We start from the raw sequence: 18,835 nt of genomic DNA on the forward strand, positions 1-18,835 counted from the left end.
CCAGGTCTCGATATTGGCCAGGTCTTGTTTCATTGTATTTTCCTGATTTTTATTAATGACAAATTGAATTAATGTTTTTCCACTGAAATATTAAGGGTTATGGATTACAAGAACAAAATTACAATTACTTTTTTTTATCTTTAGTGGAGCCAAAAGTACTAGCACCTGATATTTTCAGACAGCCAATTCTTAAACTAATGAGAATTTGGAAAGCAGTTTAATGACAAAAATGGTTTGTCTGCTGAAGTCAGGGCAAAAATTCCAGTACCAAAGGCTGTCCTGAGAACTTCTGGAAGAAATAATAAATCCTCACCTGCCTGAATCTGACCTGGGATGGCAACGGCTGAACAGCGTTGTAACAGCACTGCTCTGGCAGCAAGCTGATCTGCAGCAGTGCCGCTCAGAGGAGCGTAACAACCCGAGATTCAAAATTACCTTTACCTGGAGAAGACTTTTGGCCTCTGACTTCTCAGTACCATTAAAATGGAGATCTGCAACTGAATTATATATTTGAAGGGGAGGAAAAAAATCAAACAAACGTCAGTTCCTCATGGTAACATACAGAAACGGGACTTACTAGGCAGCCATCTGTCTTTGTGAAATGCTGTCACCAAGACAACTGACATCTGTTTCCAGTTGGGTAATTAATTCAGGGGGATAATGGAGCATATTTCGTATCATTATGATATGAAATCGTAAGTCTCTTACAAGTCTCTTCCTAGGCATAATAAACGATTGCTTCCACTGCAGTTGTAGAAACCAGGGAAGTCTTGCATCTAGCAGAGTTGCAGCGGGTCTCTGATCTGCAGGTGCTTTGGAGCCTCTCCATTTTCACACGCCTGCGCTTTGCTGGGCGGACAGGGCTCTACAGGAAAAGCCCTGCGCTGTTGAAAAGGGCAAAGGTTTGTGACAATTTAGGGCTGGAAGGAATCAGCAGCTGCAGTCAGGATGAGAAAGGTCATAATGTATCCCTATGTGAAAAAAATGCAATAAAAGTTTTACATGGTTTGGACTGGATTTGTCTGGTATTGGTAAGCCACCGGGCAATCAATATCGCAGCTGTGTGGTGCAGCTCTTGCTTTCTTCTGCCTGCACATTTTGTGGTCCTGAACGCAAGAGAGGAGAAGGGGTGGGAGAGATGCAGAGCATGTCTTTTGCCACAGCTCCCAGTTACTTTGGGTCTAGGGCCAATCCCACAGGGCCTCGCCTGTGTGGAGGGTAAGATTAACGAGCCCGCTTGGTAATCAGGGCTCCTGCATCCGCTGGGTCCTACAACAGGCTTTAGCGCAGCTGGGGTACTGGGGCATGGGGTCAGTTATCAGCTCGGCAGTGTAGTGACAGTAGTTGTTTTTATGAAAGTTTAATGACTCGGGCGTATTTATCTTTCAAAATATGCCAATTATTACACCACATAATCATGGTCAGTATGTGGGGTAGGGGGGTTTTGGCTTTTTTTTTTCTTTTGTCATTGTAACTTGATGACTGACAGCAGTTCTGTTGATAGGATCTGTAAAATTTTGAACAGTTGTCCATGCTGGAAATTTATGTAGGAATTGTATTTAATCCATTCTCAAATTTTCAGTTAAACCAGTCATGATGATCAGATGAGCTGTCCTGGTTGGTCTAGGTATTCTGGGCACTGGCATGTTTTAGGATTAGCCCTGTGGGGTGGCATTGTGGCAATGAATTCTTCACCCGCAGTTCCAGATAGCTTGGAGTTTATTCCAATATGACCAGCAGTAGAATGGTTAATAAAATTGAATTTAGTTAGCGTTTCGGGCTGTTTACTTGCAGAAATAGGAAGATCACACCTTGTTGGTTTGTATTTACCATTTTTTCTTCTTAAATTCTGAAGTGTCTGATGCTGCCACTAGAGAATTACTAGTACTATTCTGATCACTCTCTAATTTTCCATTTTGTAGCTAGTTCCTATGTCTGATTGCCACTGCATGTTTAGTCCAGACTGCTTGCACTGTTATGGTACTAATTTTACCCCATACAGTACCTTTTCAGATTATTCCAAAAGAAAGGGAATCGATGTCTTAAATTTCAGTAATCTTTATAATACCCATTTTTAAAAATGTAGAATAATTATAAAAATACAATATTGGATCATATTATTCAATCGGAAGAAAAGATCAGGCAGAAGAATGTTGCAGAAATAATGCTCGGTTTTAGATGGAATAACTTGTTAATTCCAGCATCTGCACATACACAGTCATCAGGGAGATACTGGGCTACATGTGTTTGTTTTTTAAAACATCTGTCAACTAAGTCAGAAATCTAAATGTGAAGTTTTGCTTACATTTGTGGATTTCTTACATTTCCTAGTGGAATTTCATTTTGTATGCTAATCATTGGAGAATATGGAGGTAAAAATAGGATTAAATTTGTGTGCATGTATCATTTCTTCGGACAAATGACTTGCCCCATTCTCCTTCCATTGTATTACCACATCAAATATAAGAAAATATATGAGATGGAGTTGCATTATTTTTGTCTCAGGTATGCTACTGTCGGTGTGGAAAGAGGCATGTCATGTACATGCTTTTTTTTTGTCCCAGTAACAAAATAGCAGGTGGTGGAGGGCCTTAAGCTACTCTTAGCAGGTTCATGACATGTTGTAGCTGATTCCTGCAGCCACATTGCAAAGCTCATTTCTTTGTCGTATATGAAGTAGGCTGCAATCCATTTGACAAAATGCTTCACTGCATAGCACTTAGGTGCATTGTATTGACTGTCCCTATAGTTCAGTGTTACTATGTTCACTCTTATCTGGTATATAGAAAATACTCATGGGGAACTAACGTGGGCTAAGTAAGTGCAAGACTTTTAGAGGTTGTTTGATACACAACATTAAGATATTTCTACTAAGATACTGCTTTAGGCAACTTTACTATTGCACACCGTTGACCTGTATGTGTGATACTTGACATTTTTGATAAATACTGTCAAGGATAATCCATCACAGAACAAGTTTTCAGAATTTCAGGGTGTTTGTTAAACTCTCGTAACTCAAATATAGAAGTGTTTCAGAAAACAGTATTTTGTATTTGTAAGTTGAGTAACAGGTTTTCCAGGTAAGAAAATTACTAGGGAGTCCATTTCCAGAAGAACACAGCTGTCTGCAGTTAACAGAGTATGTGGTGCAAATGAGACTGGGCTACATCTGCCTATTGGCTGAGGACCATATGTTTATGTAGGCTGCATCTTTAAATCCCTACCACTTCAGATTTGGGGTGACCACCATTTTAATGGAAAAACAAAATGTGGAATAAGTTTAGCAGCGCTTATGGTGTTCAAAGATCTGTATTGCTTTCAAATTGAGCACAGTGGTTGAAATAATATAACCATTTAGACCCGTCTGCTGATCTCTTATGTGCGAAGTCCCTCAAGACTCATGTCCTTTTCTCTCCTGTTGTTCAACAGCTCTGTGAAGTCAAAGGGAATTGCTTTGTGTGGTTTGTTACAGCTAATAATGCAGTCGGAGCGCTGCGGACCTTGAAGCAACCCAAGAACTGTAGCTTGACTTAAAAATCTCTGGGTAAATGCTCTTGATGATGGGGAAGCATTATGAAAGAAGCAAGTTCACTGAAGTGCATTACCTGAGTAATGCTTAAAGCAGCTGTAGTTCATTCACGTGTTTCATATAGTTAAATACGGAGATAAACTGTGCACCCTTCTGTTTAACAGTCAACGTAAACTGCATACGTAACTAAGTCTCCTGCATGCCTCTGGCATTTCCGTGTGTGCTGCGCTATCTCGGCTTCACTTGTGCTTCTCCAGATCTAGACTAACAGGAGAGCACACAGCGGGCCTGTGGGACTCTGCGGCTTGGGTCTGCTGTTGAGCTGCAGGGTCTGCAACAACCCTGTAAGCTGCCTCTCAGAGGAAGGCCTCGATCTGTTTCGTGTCATAGCCCATCGCTTTGTAGATGTGGGCAAACAAGATGTTCTTGGCGTGCAGCAATGTCAGGTAGAACAGAAGACATCCAACAGAGGAACGACTTCACGTGCCCTTGGATAGGCCGGAGTTCACCCACTGGAATAATGACGGCGCGTTGCTGTACCATGTCCTGAGATACTGGATCTAGGAGAAGCCGTAGGAGAGTTGTTGGGGTGTGGGGTTTTTTTGTTTGTTTGTTCTCATGAATGGTGGCTCTTCGTAGTACTGCTTAAACTGAGGTAGTTGTTCACTTAAGAGGTAGCATTTTCAGGGTTTTTTGGGGACTATTACTTTTTCTAGGTTGAGTGAGAAATTTCTCTCAACTGAAGGGTGTTGACACACGGTGGTCCTAAATATAGTGGGAAGTACTGTCTTCTGAGAGGGAATGGAAGCAGCTCTGGTGTATGAAACCATATATACAGTCTGGAAGAGTTACGTGAGGACACTGCTGTTTGCGGAGCAGAGGCATGCTGCTGCAATTAGGGCTGCTTTACACTTTGAAGCCATTGTAGCCATTAAAGAGTAGCATTGAAATACGATTTTTTTTCCAATAATGCTTAAATTTCCAACTTTCTGCTTCTGCCCTCTCTGTTTTCCTGAGAGCAGTGGTGGTTTTGTACGTGGTAGGGACACGGAGAGATAGAAGTGGGGAATAGTTGCAGTGAATTTGGAACGTGTTTTTGGAAGTGTTCTTGGAGTTTGGACAAGCACAAGGTATTTGAACCTGTCCACTGATGGTCCTGTTTGTGTGCAACAGATTTTTTTTTTCAATGCATCTGGTAAAAGTAATAGACCTCCAGGACAAAGTTTGTCTCTCCTGTATTTCTTACGCAAGGATGATTCTACCCGATAATGCAAACCGTACGTGTCATTCAGAGAACGTGAAAAGCATGGTGAATAGATTTAAAAGTGATAACGTTTATTCATTGTGCGGTTCCTTTTCTCCCATCTTGCCCTCTTTAAGCATTCGCTGCTGTTCCTCACTCTCTTCCTCATCCCTCCCATTCCTGTGAATCCCTTTAATCCTCATCACTCACTGTTTGCCTGCACCTCTACAGTTCCTTCTCCAGTCTCCTCCTCTCCTTCCCTTGTTTTTGCTCCCGCTCTGCTGCCTTCTCTTCCTGTTTCATTTTCCTTTCCTCCTTACTCATTTTTGAGCCTTTTTTTTTTTTTTTTCCCAGTTTTCCACATCTATACCTGCTTTGGTTTATTCCTTCATTTTACAGGGTTTTTCCTCTGTTTGATCTTGCCTCTCGTTTTCTCTGCTGATTGTTTGCCTCGCACTGCTCTTTGTCTGCTTACCCTGTGTAGTGAACTAACTTGTTAAAAGGTTTAAAGAGAAAATGGCTTCACTCTGAATGGATCTTCATTTAATGATTGCAACGTGTTCTTTCTAATGAGGTATTTTTGTTATTATTTCAGGTCTTAAAAATTAGCTTGATTGGCCACCGGAAGCGCGTTCTGGCGTCTTTGGGAGACAGGCTTCACGAAGATCCTCCTCAGAAACCACCTCGGTCAATAACCCTCAGGGTGAGTCCCCATGAAACTTTGTTCGCATTTCTCGAAAAGTCAGCAAGCATTTCATAACATTGACATGAAAACAACGGCCGCTTTGAGTGGGGTTCGACTTACCTCACTTCGGAAGCTTACAGTGCAGACGTCTGAGGCTGACCTGCTCAGTCACACCTCCCCATATAGCCAGCGGAGATAAATGGACATTTTTACAGGGTGATTCATCTGCCCTGTTTCAGATGTCTACCTTAGGATGAGATAAGTAGAATCTTAGAAGTACCAGCTTATTATCTTCTTTGCTCAAGAAACTAGCTGAGGAGCAGGTGTGTACAAGCTGCACATCTACATTTGCCCAGGTGATCGATATTGCGGAAGGAGAGTTACCATTTTCCTTTCATGTTTTCAAATGCTTGCACTTTTCAGGCATATGCTTTATGCTTTCTTTAAAGAGAGCCTCTTGAAATTGTTGCGATACATTAAGATATTTGTGTGTGTCAAAAGTTTGTCAGGTTTTTAATTTTCATTTGTATTCCCTCTTTCAGAAACCTTGTTGCAATGTCCCTGGGTTTTTTCCACACTTGACTAGATTTAATCTCCTCTCCTTACACCACCTTCACTCTGTTTCTCTGATCCAATGCCTTTGCTTCCTTGCTGTCTGTTACCCTTATTGAGTTGTGGTCTGATGACCCATTCCTATGTGTTCTCTCCAAGGGACTTCATAGCAACACTTTTTATTTTGATATTTTAGGTCACACCGTTTGCATTTGATTGGATCTGATTATTTTCATGGGGCTGCATTTCTGACTGGAATCTCATTTGGGACTAAATTTCCAAATGTCAGAGAGTGTCGGTGCTCCCAATTTATATTTCCTGGTGTAAAGAGAAATAGAGAAAGACAGAATGAGGGCTTATTTTTACATACACTTACAATTTCTGTGACCAGCCTGTTTTCACCCTGCATATTCTCAAATGCCACATATAGACATTTTAGATCCGCCCCCCAAATTCAGCCTATTCCTAATGCCGTGTTGAAAAAGGTCTCACAAGTCTATAACATCCTGCTCTAAGGCACGTTGCACAAATGTGCGCATATTTTTCTTGTATTTTATATTTGATGTATTATGTGAATGATTTCCTCATGCATGGCAGGTGTTAAAACACTCCCAGGAAAGAGGAATCATTTGAAAGTTGCACATTTTTGCTCAGTACTTTCAGTGCTCTGGACTGGGGAATTAGTTCCTCTTCAGCAGGTGGGAAAGTTTCCACAGCCCGTGTTATTGGTTAGGACTGTATATTCTCAGTTAATAGTGAAGAGAAAACTGGATGTCCTCCATTTGTACTCAAAATGATAAAAAGTAGACTGCTGCTCCACAGCTAGAGCTACTGATGCAGGCAAGTGCTAAATGTCATTTATCACCTCGTGGTATTGGAGTCTTCACAGAGAATCCTAAAGAGGAGGACATGAGTTTGGACTAAGGTTTTCTTTCCCATCAGCTGCTACAATGCTGTTTCACACGAAACGAGGACATAGTATTTAGTCTGTGGTTTGCAATAATTTTTAGCTTGAAAATTGGTTTAAATAAAGTATCTGTGGCTACTAGAAGATCGATTTATGTCTGTTAGAAAAGATAGTTTAAAGAGTCTACCTTTAAGGTCCCAAGGTCAACCTAAGCGTGGCTAACACTCTTCATCTTTTTCAACTCTTTTTGTATTAGCTTTTAAAATATTTCAAAGTAAAAAATAGTTAAACATTGAGGAAAAGCAACTGACATAAAAATATCCACAAAGCATATTATTGCCACAATAACTGTGTACTAAGGAAAAGTTATTTTGATTTCAAAGTCATATACTCGAAAGTTAGAAAATGCTGGATCTCAGGTTACCTATGCAATCTGGCTTTCCTTCCTTGAGTGCATTATAGTCTTTAATTACAGGACCAGTTTCCATGTTATTCATGGAACCCCATCTTCACCCAGTTGGCACAGGAAGCTGGAATTTAAACTGAAGGAATGAAAATTTAGATTGAAAATTTGAAGAAGCAGCATTACAATAGTAATGATAATTTAAGACAAGAATGAATTCACTAGAGAGGATTCCTTTTTTTTAGGAACTGGTTAGACAAACATCTGTGGGGCATGAGGTGCGCCTAGGCAGCCTTAAGCTCCCTTCCAGCCCTGACCTGTGTGGTTCCAGCATTACGTGACCAGCAGGACTGAGAGGTGGGGATGAAGCAGATTTCGATAGTGAAATATATGATCAGGCATCCCTGCAGGGCATGCATTCACAACAGGGTGGAAACATGATAGGAATACCTGGTGACTAACAGTAGCATGGTACTGAGTACAGGATAGCACTTGTGCGGGCATCCATGCCTGGTCTGCAGAGTGTAAAGAAGATGAGAATGTGGGTATGGAGTGAGGAAGAGGAATGAAGGAAGAATGGGAGAGAGACTCATGATTAAAGGAATAGCTGTAGCTATGAAAATACAGATTTACACCTGCTTTTGCCACAAAGCCCTTGGGTAACACTTGGTAAGTTATTTAGGTAATTGCCTCATAAACAGTCACTAATTGTCTGTTACTGACATTCTGCATATTTGACTGGAGTCTGGAGTCTGATTTTACAAGTGCTGAGCACACAGTGCTGCAAATTAGATCAATAGAAGTGGAGTTTTGAATACAAGCACTTGGAAAATCAGGCAATAGATATTGTAATTGGGCATCCAAAGTGACTGACATTTTTTAACCTTTGTCTGTGTGTCTCAGGTCCCCCACACTGAAGTGGTGATTATAAAACGCCAGAAGTCACAGGGTGTGGTGAAAATAAATTGATTGACATTTGTAAAGCACTTACGAGCATCATTAAAATGACAATATTAGTCATCCTGTCTTCAGAGCAGGATTTTAATAGAGTTTAGGGAAGGGGTTTGGGGCCACGAAACAAGGTGAGAACAAAATACTGACTACACGATAACTAATGATAACACAGTGCTGAGTATATGACAACATGCTGCACAGTTGAGGATCCATCTGTGCTGTGAAGGACGACTTTGAGAAAATAGCATAAAATCATACAATTACATACTGTTCCATAATGCAGAGGCACCGTAATTCTTTTATTTCTTGACTTTGTAATTCTTGTCTGTATTGCCTTGCCAGCAATCTTCCGATACAGATTTCGGAGTGAATTTCCTCTTTATATGCAGTTTGATAAAATAAGAAAAGCTCAGTGAGAGCTGGAATCTGTATATCCATTGCACGGTCATCTGTCACTTCGATGCGCTGATGGCCCTGGCAGTCTACTAACAGTGGGTGAATCGTGATTCGGCTCAGAGAGAGGTTACGTACCTGGCTGGAGGGGCAGGCAGCAGTCATTAGAAGGGATCTTGTTGGGTGCCCCTGAACTCAGCTTATTTTCAGGGCAGAGGTGTCTGCACCATCTAGTCAGAATTGGGCCCGTGGAAGAACCGAGGGTAGGCTTTAGACGTTATGCCTCACCAAACCTTCTGACTGTGCGCAGATTACAGCTTTTCAGAAGCTTTTAACTGGGCCAAATGTAGGTGGATTTTTGTGAAGGAGGGAAAAAGACTATTCCTAAGAGGAAAACACTCCTTTCTTTGCCCTGGGAAATGTCAAGTGCTTGTCTCAGATCATAGGAAAGCTAGAGAATTAAAAAACAAAAAAAAATCCCAGTTAATTAAAAGCTGCTAAACAGCTATATAGCCCTGATTTTAGTCAACCAACATGGAAAATACTAATCTGTTATTGTGATTGCAAGAAATAATGTCACGTAGACTCCTACATTTCAAATATTAACATCAGATGTTACTATCACTTGAACACATACAGAGAATTGCAACTTTCCTTTCCATTTGGAAGAGATTACAGCTCTCTGATTTCTTACACCAGGTCTTGTTTCTTAACAGCATGGAGTAAAGTACCTTGATGCTTTTCAGAATTAGGTTTGCTTCAATGTAATCGTGCATGAAATATCCACTTTAATTCTTCCTTTAAATAAGAAGGCAGTTTTTTTTACCCTCCATGCACACTGGAGCAGGTCTTTGCTTCCTCTAATATCTTCAGGTCCTTTCTTGTTGTTCAGTATTGAAATACAGTATTACAGCAATAGGTAATTTAGACAAGGTCTGCACTGTGCAAACACACTCCTGGGTACATTCTGCCTCCAAAGAACTTACTATCAGAGAAGTCTCTAGTGTCAGATGAATTGCGCCCAGTAACCTACATCATGAGAGAGGAACACGTTTCCCCATCCAGTTGCTGTGACAGTGTTTTACAGCCCGCGCTGGGGTGGTATGTGTGCAGACTGGCTGGCCAGTGCACTGTAGCTCTGCTCCTGCTGATTGCAGTCTCCAGGACAGTGTTGAACGGTGGAGCTGAGCACCCATGTTTTGAACAAGTGATGCGACGTGCATGAGAATCGGTGTTTCCAAACGCGCATACGGTGGCTGGCTGTGAGCCGTGTGGTGGCAGATTCTGGTAAAATGTGTGATCAGGGGGACATGTTTAGCTGTTTATTAGGTAGAGTTCATGTATCAATTTGCTGTGGTATTTGCACGCTGACTGATACAAGGTCACAGTTGAACACAGATTACAAGAAAAGCCTGGTAAAATATTTGTACTCTGATGCTTTCATGCATTCTAGGAATTGTTATTTAGCTTGTTTCTGATATCCAGTACTTCAAGTTAAACGGATGTTCTACAAGACCTATAAAAATTGCGAAGTGTCTATATTTTGTAAATGTTCGTGCATTTCTTTTTTCCAGCAAGAGATGTTGCTGGAGTTCAAATCACTTTCAAATCACTTTCACTGCTCAGAGTGGTTGTTCAGAAGTGGTGAGAATGTATTTCATCTTACAAATAGCTAGTCCTAAATCATGGCTTTATTTGGGCCTTGACAAGAAGTAACTGAATGTTTTATCTCTCTCCCAGTCCTAGAAGGGAGTATATATTACGCAAGAAGGTTTTGGAGAGGGAGTTTGCCACTAGTTCCTGTAAATAGTAAATTATTTTTCCTTCCACGTGGGCTCTGCACCTTAGGTAGCAAATCTCGAAAGTTCATTCACAGTAACCACTACTTCAGGAATTGTTCCTTAATTTTTTTAGGATGAATAATTCAAATACACTTTTAAATGTGTGGTTTGAAGTCAGCAATATGCTGTTCTTCTTATGCTGCATTTTTCTTCTCTCTGTCCAGGAACCCAGCGGTAACCACACTCCTCCTCAGTTGTCTCCATCACTTAGCCAAAGCACTTTCACTACTGGTGGCTCCCTGGACGTTCCCCACATTATCATGCAGGGCGATGCAAGGAGAAGAAGAAATGAAAACTATTTTGATGATATTCCCCGGTCAAAGCTGGAGAGGCAGATGGCACAGGTAGGGTTAAAACGATGCCATTAAATGGCTGCGCCTTGCTGCAATTCGTTAGAGAACTAATCCTAAGCATAGCTGTGGATCATATATGAAGGCTGAATTGTAAACTACAATTTTACAATTGTAAAATTGACAGTTTTTCCAAGCTGTCTGTTCCAGTTCTCAGTATTTCAAATAGCGTAAGTTGGCGTGCAGTTTCTCCTGAGAGGTAGTTTTGGGGGTGTTTAGGTGCCTGGAGGCTGAGATGAAGGTGCCTCCTGCGCACCAGAGCATGCAGACTCCTGCCGGCACTGACTCTGCCTCTCGCTTCTGTAAGAAGGTGCAGATTCCTCAATTTCTGAGCAACTTAGGTAAAAATAAGCTGACATCAGTTCACTGCGAGGAACTCAGAGGACTTGGGGGGTGGTGATTGCTGCATTTATTAATGGAGAGGGTCAGCATTGTGCTAAACTTTGTGATCTGGGGATATATCTCGAGTGTTTAAAAAAAGATTTAACTGTGCAACAGCTCATTTGAGCATTGCAACAGCGCTAGACTCAACTGGATGTTGAATCAAACTGTTCATGAAAGAAGGCCTAAAGTAGCCTCCATTTCTAAATTTTTTTACCCAACCACAACAAGGGTACCGATAATTTTAAATCAAGCATACGTTGACCAGAGTGGTGTCTTGTACCATTATAAATGGCAGTAAAGTTAAGCTTGGACAGCCTGTTGGCAAAAATGCTTCAGGATGAACTCCGCTGTTTTTTGGTGGTACGTACGATGAAAGACAGCCAGGTCTTAAGCCGTGTGGTGCTTTGCAACGCCTGTTGGAAGTAGGGCTTTGATTTGCCGTCAGAAGCAGATGGGCAGCCAGCGCGGTTCCTGGAGCAACTCACTCCACGAAGGAGCCGGTTGCTGCATGCTGCCCTGCGTGAGGCTTCCCAGCGGTTCTCTGCCTGCCACAGCCCAAAATAGAGCCTCTCTCCAAAATTCAGCCTCAAAATGGAAACAGCTATGCAAATAACTGTGTTATGGTTAACGTAATGAACAAAAGGCTGCAGTCTCTCAGCTAATTGCATGAACAAGAAGTAGTAATTAAATAAACAAGCAAAACAAGGTGCTGCCGTTACCTGGGAACACAGAAACAAATTGAATTCCATTTGTTCAGAGGACATTTCTAGGGAAGTGAAATTGCATTTGGTTGGGTGGGGCTGTTTCCTTACCTCTTTTTAATGTCCTAATTTTCTGCTGTATAATCTTATTGTACAGAATTAAGGGGAAAGTCGCCTGGTGAATGAGCTTGTTTTCAAACCAAAGTCTGCTGGGCTTTTGTGGCAAGAACAAGGTTGAGCTGAAGTCCAGCAAGGAAAAGCCCAGTTCTTAACGTGAAGATATTTCTTTGAAGGTCATGAAATTTAGGTGTTTGAGCGTGAAATACACACTTGCTCATGGCTGAGTAGACTGGTTCATCTACTTAGTTCGTCTTATCACTTGGTTCACAAATCCCTATTCTCACTTCCTCTTTTAGTCACTAACACTGAAGAAAAAAACAAACAAACAAAACAACCCCCAAAACCATACTAACAATCCTTCCTGTCTCCTTGTCACTCTTTTCTTTTCCTGTTTGAAGTCCTGATATTCTTAAGAGGTATGACACACTCTCATATATGGCACCTGGAGATTTTCTTTGGGCTGTTAAAAATTGCTTTTCCAGAAAGACAGTGATATGTTGCATATCCAAAGAGAAAACTGAGCAGTTAGTACTTACACCGCTCCAAACCACTTTAAAACTAATTAAGTGCTGGGATTTTTTTTTTTTTGTGGGAGTGTGTACCCACTGAATGAATGACTTCAGTGCCTTCTCTCCAACTTTCACCATGGAATATAGCAGTCATCCTTTGGGACTCCAAAGGGGAAAATGGATTCAGATGAAATCCATAAAACAGTGTTTTGTGTTAGTCCCTGAACTCCAATCTGTTTGGAGTCTTTCTCAGCTCTGCCCCCAAATTCTGCACTCCTGATGTATGTAAAATTCCCATTGACTTTAATGGGAAAGTCAATGACTCCCTCTGGTGATCATTCTCACTAAATTGGACTCACCCCATTAAGAGGCTAATCAGGGATTTCTTCAACCATTCTAGCCCAAAAATAGATTTTTAAATTTATTTTTTGCAATATGTGCTTTGCTAAAATGAACTATATTTCCTTCAATCTTTTCCCCCAAAGCCTCTTTGAAATTAAAGGTAAAATAATTGTTTCTGGAAAATAAAAGACAATCCAGCTGATTCTTAACATGAGCCTTCTGCTCCGTGTTGTTTTTTGTTTGTTTGTTTTTTTTAATCTAGCAACTTCCTCCTTGCAGTTTGCAGGTTCCTTTGGCTTATGTCAGATTAACAACAACTTCTGAGCTGATACCAGTCCAGCTTTCCAGCTAGAATATTTCTCAAAAACAGAATGATGTAGAGGGATTATTGGAATTGCTTTGAGGATATTCTTTGTCTTAACCCTTTCTTTGCTAGGCTGTTTGCATGCTTCTGTATGAATCTGCATGTTTACTGGATGCTATAGTAGACATGTGCATAAAGACATCTTTGATGCTGTGATTTTTTGAAAGGGTTTTAGGTGTGTCCTTGACAATGAGATTAATGGGTATTTTTATGGCCTTGAAGGGAGAGGCCAACACGGTATTGAGAGCTTATTCATGGTATTACTTTCATGAACTTAGTTTTATTTTAGAAATGTTAGGATAAGACTATTTTTAGTCTCAATTTAAAACCTAAAATCTGAAGATGTTTTGAGAAAATGGTGAGATCTGATGTTTCCATCTTTACTATGGCCTGTGTTTTTACTAAACTTTTACATGGGAGTCATCAAGCATGTTGATCTTTGCATCAGTTATCAACCAGTGTTTGTTAAAACAATGAGCACATGAGTTTAAAACTGTTTTCCTTTGATCCGCTAAATGGTTTCAAACAATTCTCTAAACCATAATCAAATCTGCCTATAAGTAATACAACACTTTGTTTCCTGGAGGAAGTACTGATTTAAATTTACTTAATATGGGTGGTTTTGTCTCAAGGCCAGTGTGTACCTTCATTCACAGTTCCCTAGCAGACTGTTTGTGACCTAAAAGGGGAAAATCCTAATATAAACATGAGTCTAACCAATGTAGATTCCCCACTGGAATAGGTTTGATCATCCAGTTCTCCCGCTGGTCGTCCAATTTTGAAAGTCTTTGATGTCTGGTTGGATAAATCACAAATGCCAAAAAGGTCATACAGAAGGTTGTGAGATGGTTTGTTTCCCCCAAAAAAAGGAAAAGAAAACCAGATAGGATCGAGTAGTCTGAGTCATGTTTGACTGTGGATGTTGAATTCAGAGCCTGCAAACTCTAGATTAATATGATCAAATTAACATAGTTTAAAATAGCTGAGGTTACTCTTAAGATCGCCTAAACCTTTAAAATAGAACTGAAATCATACAGGCGAAGCCTAAGGACTTTGGAACCAAAATCAATAGGAGAAGTCCCATTGAAGGGATTGGGCTCTTCATTCACCCCTGAAATCATGGTGGGGGGGAAATATATATTTGCAGGGAAGAGCTTTGGAGGTTAAAAGGAAGCATAGATAAGTTCATTAAAATACACCAATTAAAATGTCAGGTCTTTAGGATTTGTAATTCTCCAGGCAACAGAGAAGCTTTAGGTACTAGCTGTAAGCACATCCCCGACTGCCAGCCCCGAGGCTGTTGCTATTTATTGCTCCAGCCAGTGACATAGGGTGCTTTCAGCCACCACGGTCCCTAAGACCTCTCGCCGTGGTGCTCAGAGCGCTGCTCCCTGCCCCGAGCCGGGAGCGAGGGCCGAAAGCGTCCTCCCCGCAGCAGGCGGGCAGGGAGGTGCGGGGAGCCCACGCCGCTCCTTGCAGAAGCAGGGCTGGGTCAGGCATCGCCCCGATGCTGACGCACGCTCTCCCCACAGGGCTGAACTTGTGGTGCACCCCGAGATGGGAGAGGTCTGTCATTTCGGGAGGCGGTGGGCGGGCGGGCGCCTCTTTAGGGCTCTGGGGAAAGCTCCCGGCTGTCTCTGCCTCTGGGAGAAAAAACTGGTAATGAGTCAGAGTAAGCTTTCTTGTAGGATAAACCTAGTCATGGCCCGTATGGGGAGCACCCCAGTGGGCTGTGATGGAAGGAAGAGAATCCTTTAAGATCTCAGAGAGTTGGAAAAATTATTCACAAAGGCTGGCAGGAGAAATTCTTTCCCAGAGATGCTGAACGCAGACCTAATTTTAAAAGCCTTTCTGGGTTCTTCGGTCCCATGGTCTGAGGGCTCTTACTTTTTTTTTTTTTTTCCCCCTAAAACACAGGGTAACTTAAATGTAAGGTCATCGTGATGACTGGGTAGTAAGCTTGAAGTAAAGCCTTGTAACATTATTTTCTGAAATACAATAATTCATTGCAGTATTAGGATTGATATGCAGGAGACAGTCATTTAAATGGAGTTAGTACCAGAGATCCTTTATCTACAATAGAGGAAAAGTGTAATGAAAACAAGAGACAGAATTAGCGAAGGCATGTTTATAGGAAAATTGTGAAATAATTTTGCTGCTTTCTGAAATAATACCTTCAACTCAATATTATCTTCCAAATACTTAACAGATACTAGTGCATTCATATTTCCAGTGCACTGTGGGGCTATGTGGTTTAAAATCATGTTTTCCATTTTACAGCTAAGAGAATTGAGGTACAGGGATGTTGAAGGGTGGCTAAGATGACACTGAAAGTTTGAAGGAGCCAAAAATAAAACTCTTATCTCATAAGACCCACCTTTAGTTTTTTAACTTTTAACCACAGTATGACTTTTTTTATTTGCTTGTTTCCTGGTTGTTTTCTGTCTCCTTCTCTGCTTTGGAAGGATTTAAAGATTATGGAAGGAAAATATGCCCAGGAGAATATTGGTGTGTAAAATGAGACTATCTAAGAAGTAATGAAGAATAGATTTTATCAGTGGTTGAAATTACTGGTGAAATAACAGAATTCCTTACTAGTAGATTTACGAAGCAATAAGTACAAAAATATGGTTGTCTAGATTATTTCATTCTGTTGTTATTTCTAAGGTTTCTTACTTCCATTTTTTATAAGCATAAAATAGTGTATGTTGTGAGGATGAACAGACAGCCATTTTAAAGACAAGTATGTAAAATCCAAACAAAACGCTGTAACATTCATATTTTTAGGTGCATTTTATTTTTAATATGGAAGGAAGACTGAACTATGAAGACCTTCGATTTAACATCAGAAGAAAAATGCTTAACTGAATCTGTTTTTATTGCATGGTGTAGACGTTACTGACAGTTGTCTTTTTAGTTCAGATAGATACTAATGCCATAGAGGGCTGTATCTTGAACTGTAAATTTCAGCAAACTTTCATCTGTAAATCCCTTGAGTATTGTGTATTTAATGGACAAGTAAACTGATAAAAACATTACGAAAAACCTAAGTAATTTCTGCCTAAATAGCAGGAGACAATTTTTTCAAGAATGTTACGGAAGCTAGCATTTTAGAAATGGAGTCGTGGGATGTGGATCATACCTACATGCTGCTTCAGCATATGGAATTAAGGAAGCCGCTTCTATATTTGGTATTAATGATCCAAACTAAAGCCATAAATACTACACCAAGAAGGGGACAGATGTTCTTTTCAAGATGGGGACAGATGTTCTTTATTAATTTATTGTTTTTCACACTCAGTCTTGTGAGCTAGAAGCTCTACATTGGAAAGTTTGTATGAAAAATGGAGGAGGATTGTATGAAAAATGGAGAAGACGAGGTAGATTCTACTGTCAAATAAACTATTCTTACTGAAAATCTGAATATTTCAGAGTCAAAGCTGAATTTTAATATCTAACATTTACATTTTTGAGCTGCTGGAAGAAAGTTGTACTTAGAGTTCGGGGTGCTCTTCTGAAAGATCCCACTTTTTTTGTTGGGTTTTTTGGAGGGGGTGAAATGTAGATACCTGTACTAATGTTCAGGGACCAAAGTCTCATAACCTTTATTGGTGATATTTGTCCAGAAGTTTGTATCCTCTCTGCAAGGCTGAAAGGCTGGGGTGCGCTTGTATCTGGCAGCACCAGCAGAAGGGGCGTTGTCAATCAGAAGAGGCTTGGCTGCTCACCGCGGGTCGCGGGGCCAGAGCTGCGCCTGTCAAGCTGCACCTCCAGGAGCCGGGCAGGGCAGCCGAAGCCTTAGCAAACCGCCGGGAAGACCCTCAGTTGGTCCTCCCCAGCAGGAACCCAGCTCGAAATCAAATGAAAACCGACTGCTGATCAGAGAAGGTCGCCATCGCATGAAGGAGGGTGTCAGCTGGGTGAGAGAGAAGCACAGCTGTGTTATTAGTCTTTTCTCGTCAGGGGAAAATGTGCAAAGCATGGCTCTGCGTGGAGGAAGAGGTGGAGGTCCACAGAACCTAGAGCATCGACCCTGGCGTGGGAGGTTGGCTTTCCTTCTCGCCCTGCCACCGGCTGGAGGGAACAGTCTTTGGAGGCTCGCTGTGGTCCTGGGCCAGCCGTCTCCCTTCCCGGGGCGTGCTGGCCGTGGCACGCACCTTCTTGTGAAACCTCGCTGGGAGCTGCTGACAGGGTGCACTGACCTGGAGCGTGGTGTCGCTGCTCACGCCTGTCACCCACTGCCTGCCTGAAGAAGGCTGTTCCAAGATGGCAAGTGATTTTCTGGAAATCTTCATGTAAAGCATTTTCAGGAGAAGCAAAAGAAATATACCAATGCAAAACCCATATACTTATTCTAATAAGAAGTGTTATTTCTAATTTCTGTTTCTCTAAAAAAAACACACTTCAAATTTCACTCTCTGTCTCTGAAGATCTTCTTTTCGAAGGAGGATCTGTGATTATTCCTGCCGGTAAGACAAGCTCTCCCCAGAGCTCTGGGAACATTTGGGGAAGCAACATCTATTGAGGCGGCACAACTGTTCTCCCACGGTCCTAAAACATTTGGAGTGACAATTACAAAAGGGGCCAGACAGCCCCATTCATTCAATTTTCATTTGTTTCTTTCAGCTGTTGCACCTTTAAAGATTGTTCGCCATGCCAAGAGTGATTTTTCTGGGATATGATCCAAAATTCTCCTCGTTTCTAGAGCTAGACTGAATTATAGTCAGCGAGTTAGATAATGTGCATCAGAGGGAGCGGGGTTTGCTGCTGTTTCTCTCCTTCCCTCTCCGCCTCGCTGGGGCTGCAGTGCCAGGGGATGGGAGCGATTTCCCGAGGCTCAGCCCTGCAGTGAGACAGCAGAAGAGGCGGGGGGGGAATAAGCCTGGAGGTTATGTTCAGCAGCTCCTCTTCTCCACATGCACCGGCTCTGCGACGTGGAAGTGCGAGAGAGGGCGAGCCTTGCCGGGGAGAGGTGGAGAAGGCAGCAGAAGATCAGGAGTCACCAACAAACTTCTCGGAGCAGCTCAGGGGTGAACAGACCATTGGGGACCCACGTTTACCTAACTAGGGCCATCCCTGGTGTTTTCTAGACTTCTGTTTGTTGTTGTTACTCTCTCCTGGATTCCCTCAGTGTGTCTCCATCCTCCTTGAAGTGCAGTGGCTAAAACTGCACGCCGCCCCATATGAGACCTCACTGGTGGCTGTGTATGGCACAAAAGTTCCTTCCCATGTGTTACAATATGCTACTTTTATTAAATACCTCCTTTTTTATTTAGGAGAGGGGAGTTCAGCGAAGGGCCACCAAGATGGTCGGGGGATGGAGCACTTGCCTTCTGAGGAGAGGCTGGGGGACCAGGGCTGGCTGGAGAAAAGGTGACTTTGGGTACAAGAACTGAAAGAGGAAAGGTGCTGCCTGGATGCCAAGAGAAACTTCCTCTGTAGGAGCACAGGCAAGGCGGGGGACAGGTTGCTCACAGAGGCTGTCCAGACTCTGTCCTTGGAGGTTTTCAAGACGTGATGTGCTGGTTTTGGCTGGGATAGAGTTAATTTTCTTCATA

At 41.9% G+C, this 18,835-nt stretch overlaps 1 protein-coding gene across 1 annotated transcript in view; it reads left to right on the top strand.

Moving 5' to 3' along the window:
- Window positions 1-18,835, top strand: part of LOC104077024 (ankyrin repeat and sterile alpha motif domain-containing protein 1B-like) — a gene marked incomplete at its 3' end in the record, with an annotated part of 41,791 nt that overhangs the window by 7,304 nt on the left and 15,652 nt on the right. The window contains exons 2-3 of the mRNA XM_009578087.1: window positions 5,368-5,475; window positions 10,672-10,851. Of these exons, the coding sequence (XP_009576382.1) occupies window positions 5,368-5,475; window positions 10,672-10,851 (288 nt within the window). The remainder of the gene's footprint in view (window positions 1-5,367; window positions 5,476-10,671; window positions 10,852-18,835) is intronic.

Source organism: Fulmarus glacialis, unplaced genomic scaffold (genome assembly GCF_000690835.1).
Source record: "Fulmarus glacialis isolate BGI_N327 unplaced genomic scaffold, ASM69083v1 scaffold40555, whole genome shotgun sequence".
NCBI lineage: Eukaryota > Metazoa > Chordata > Aves > Procellariiformes > Procellariidae > Fulmarus > Fulmarus glacialis.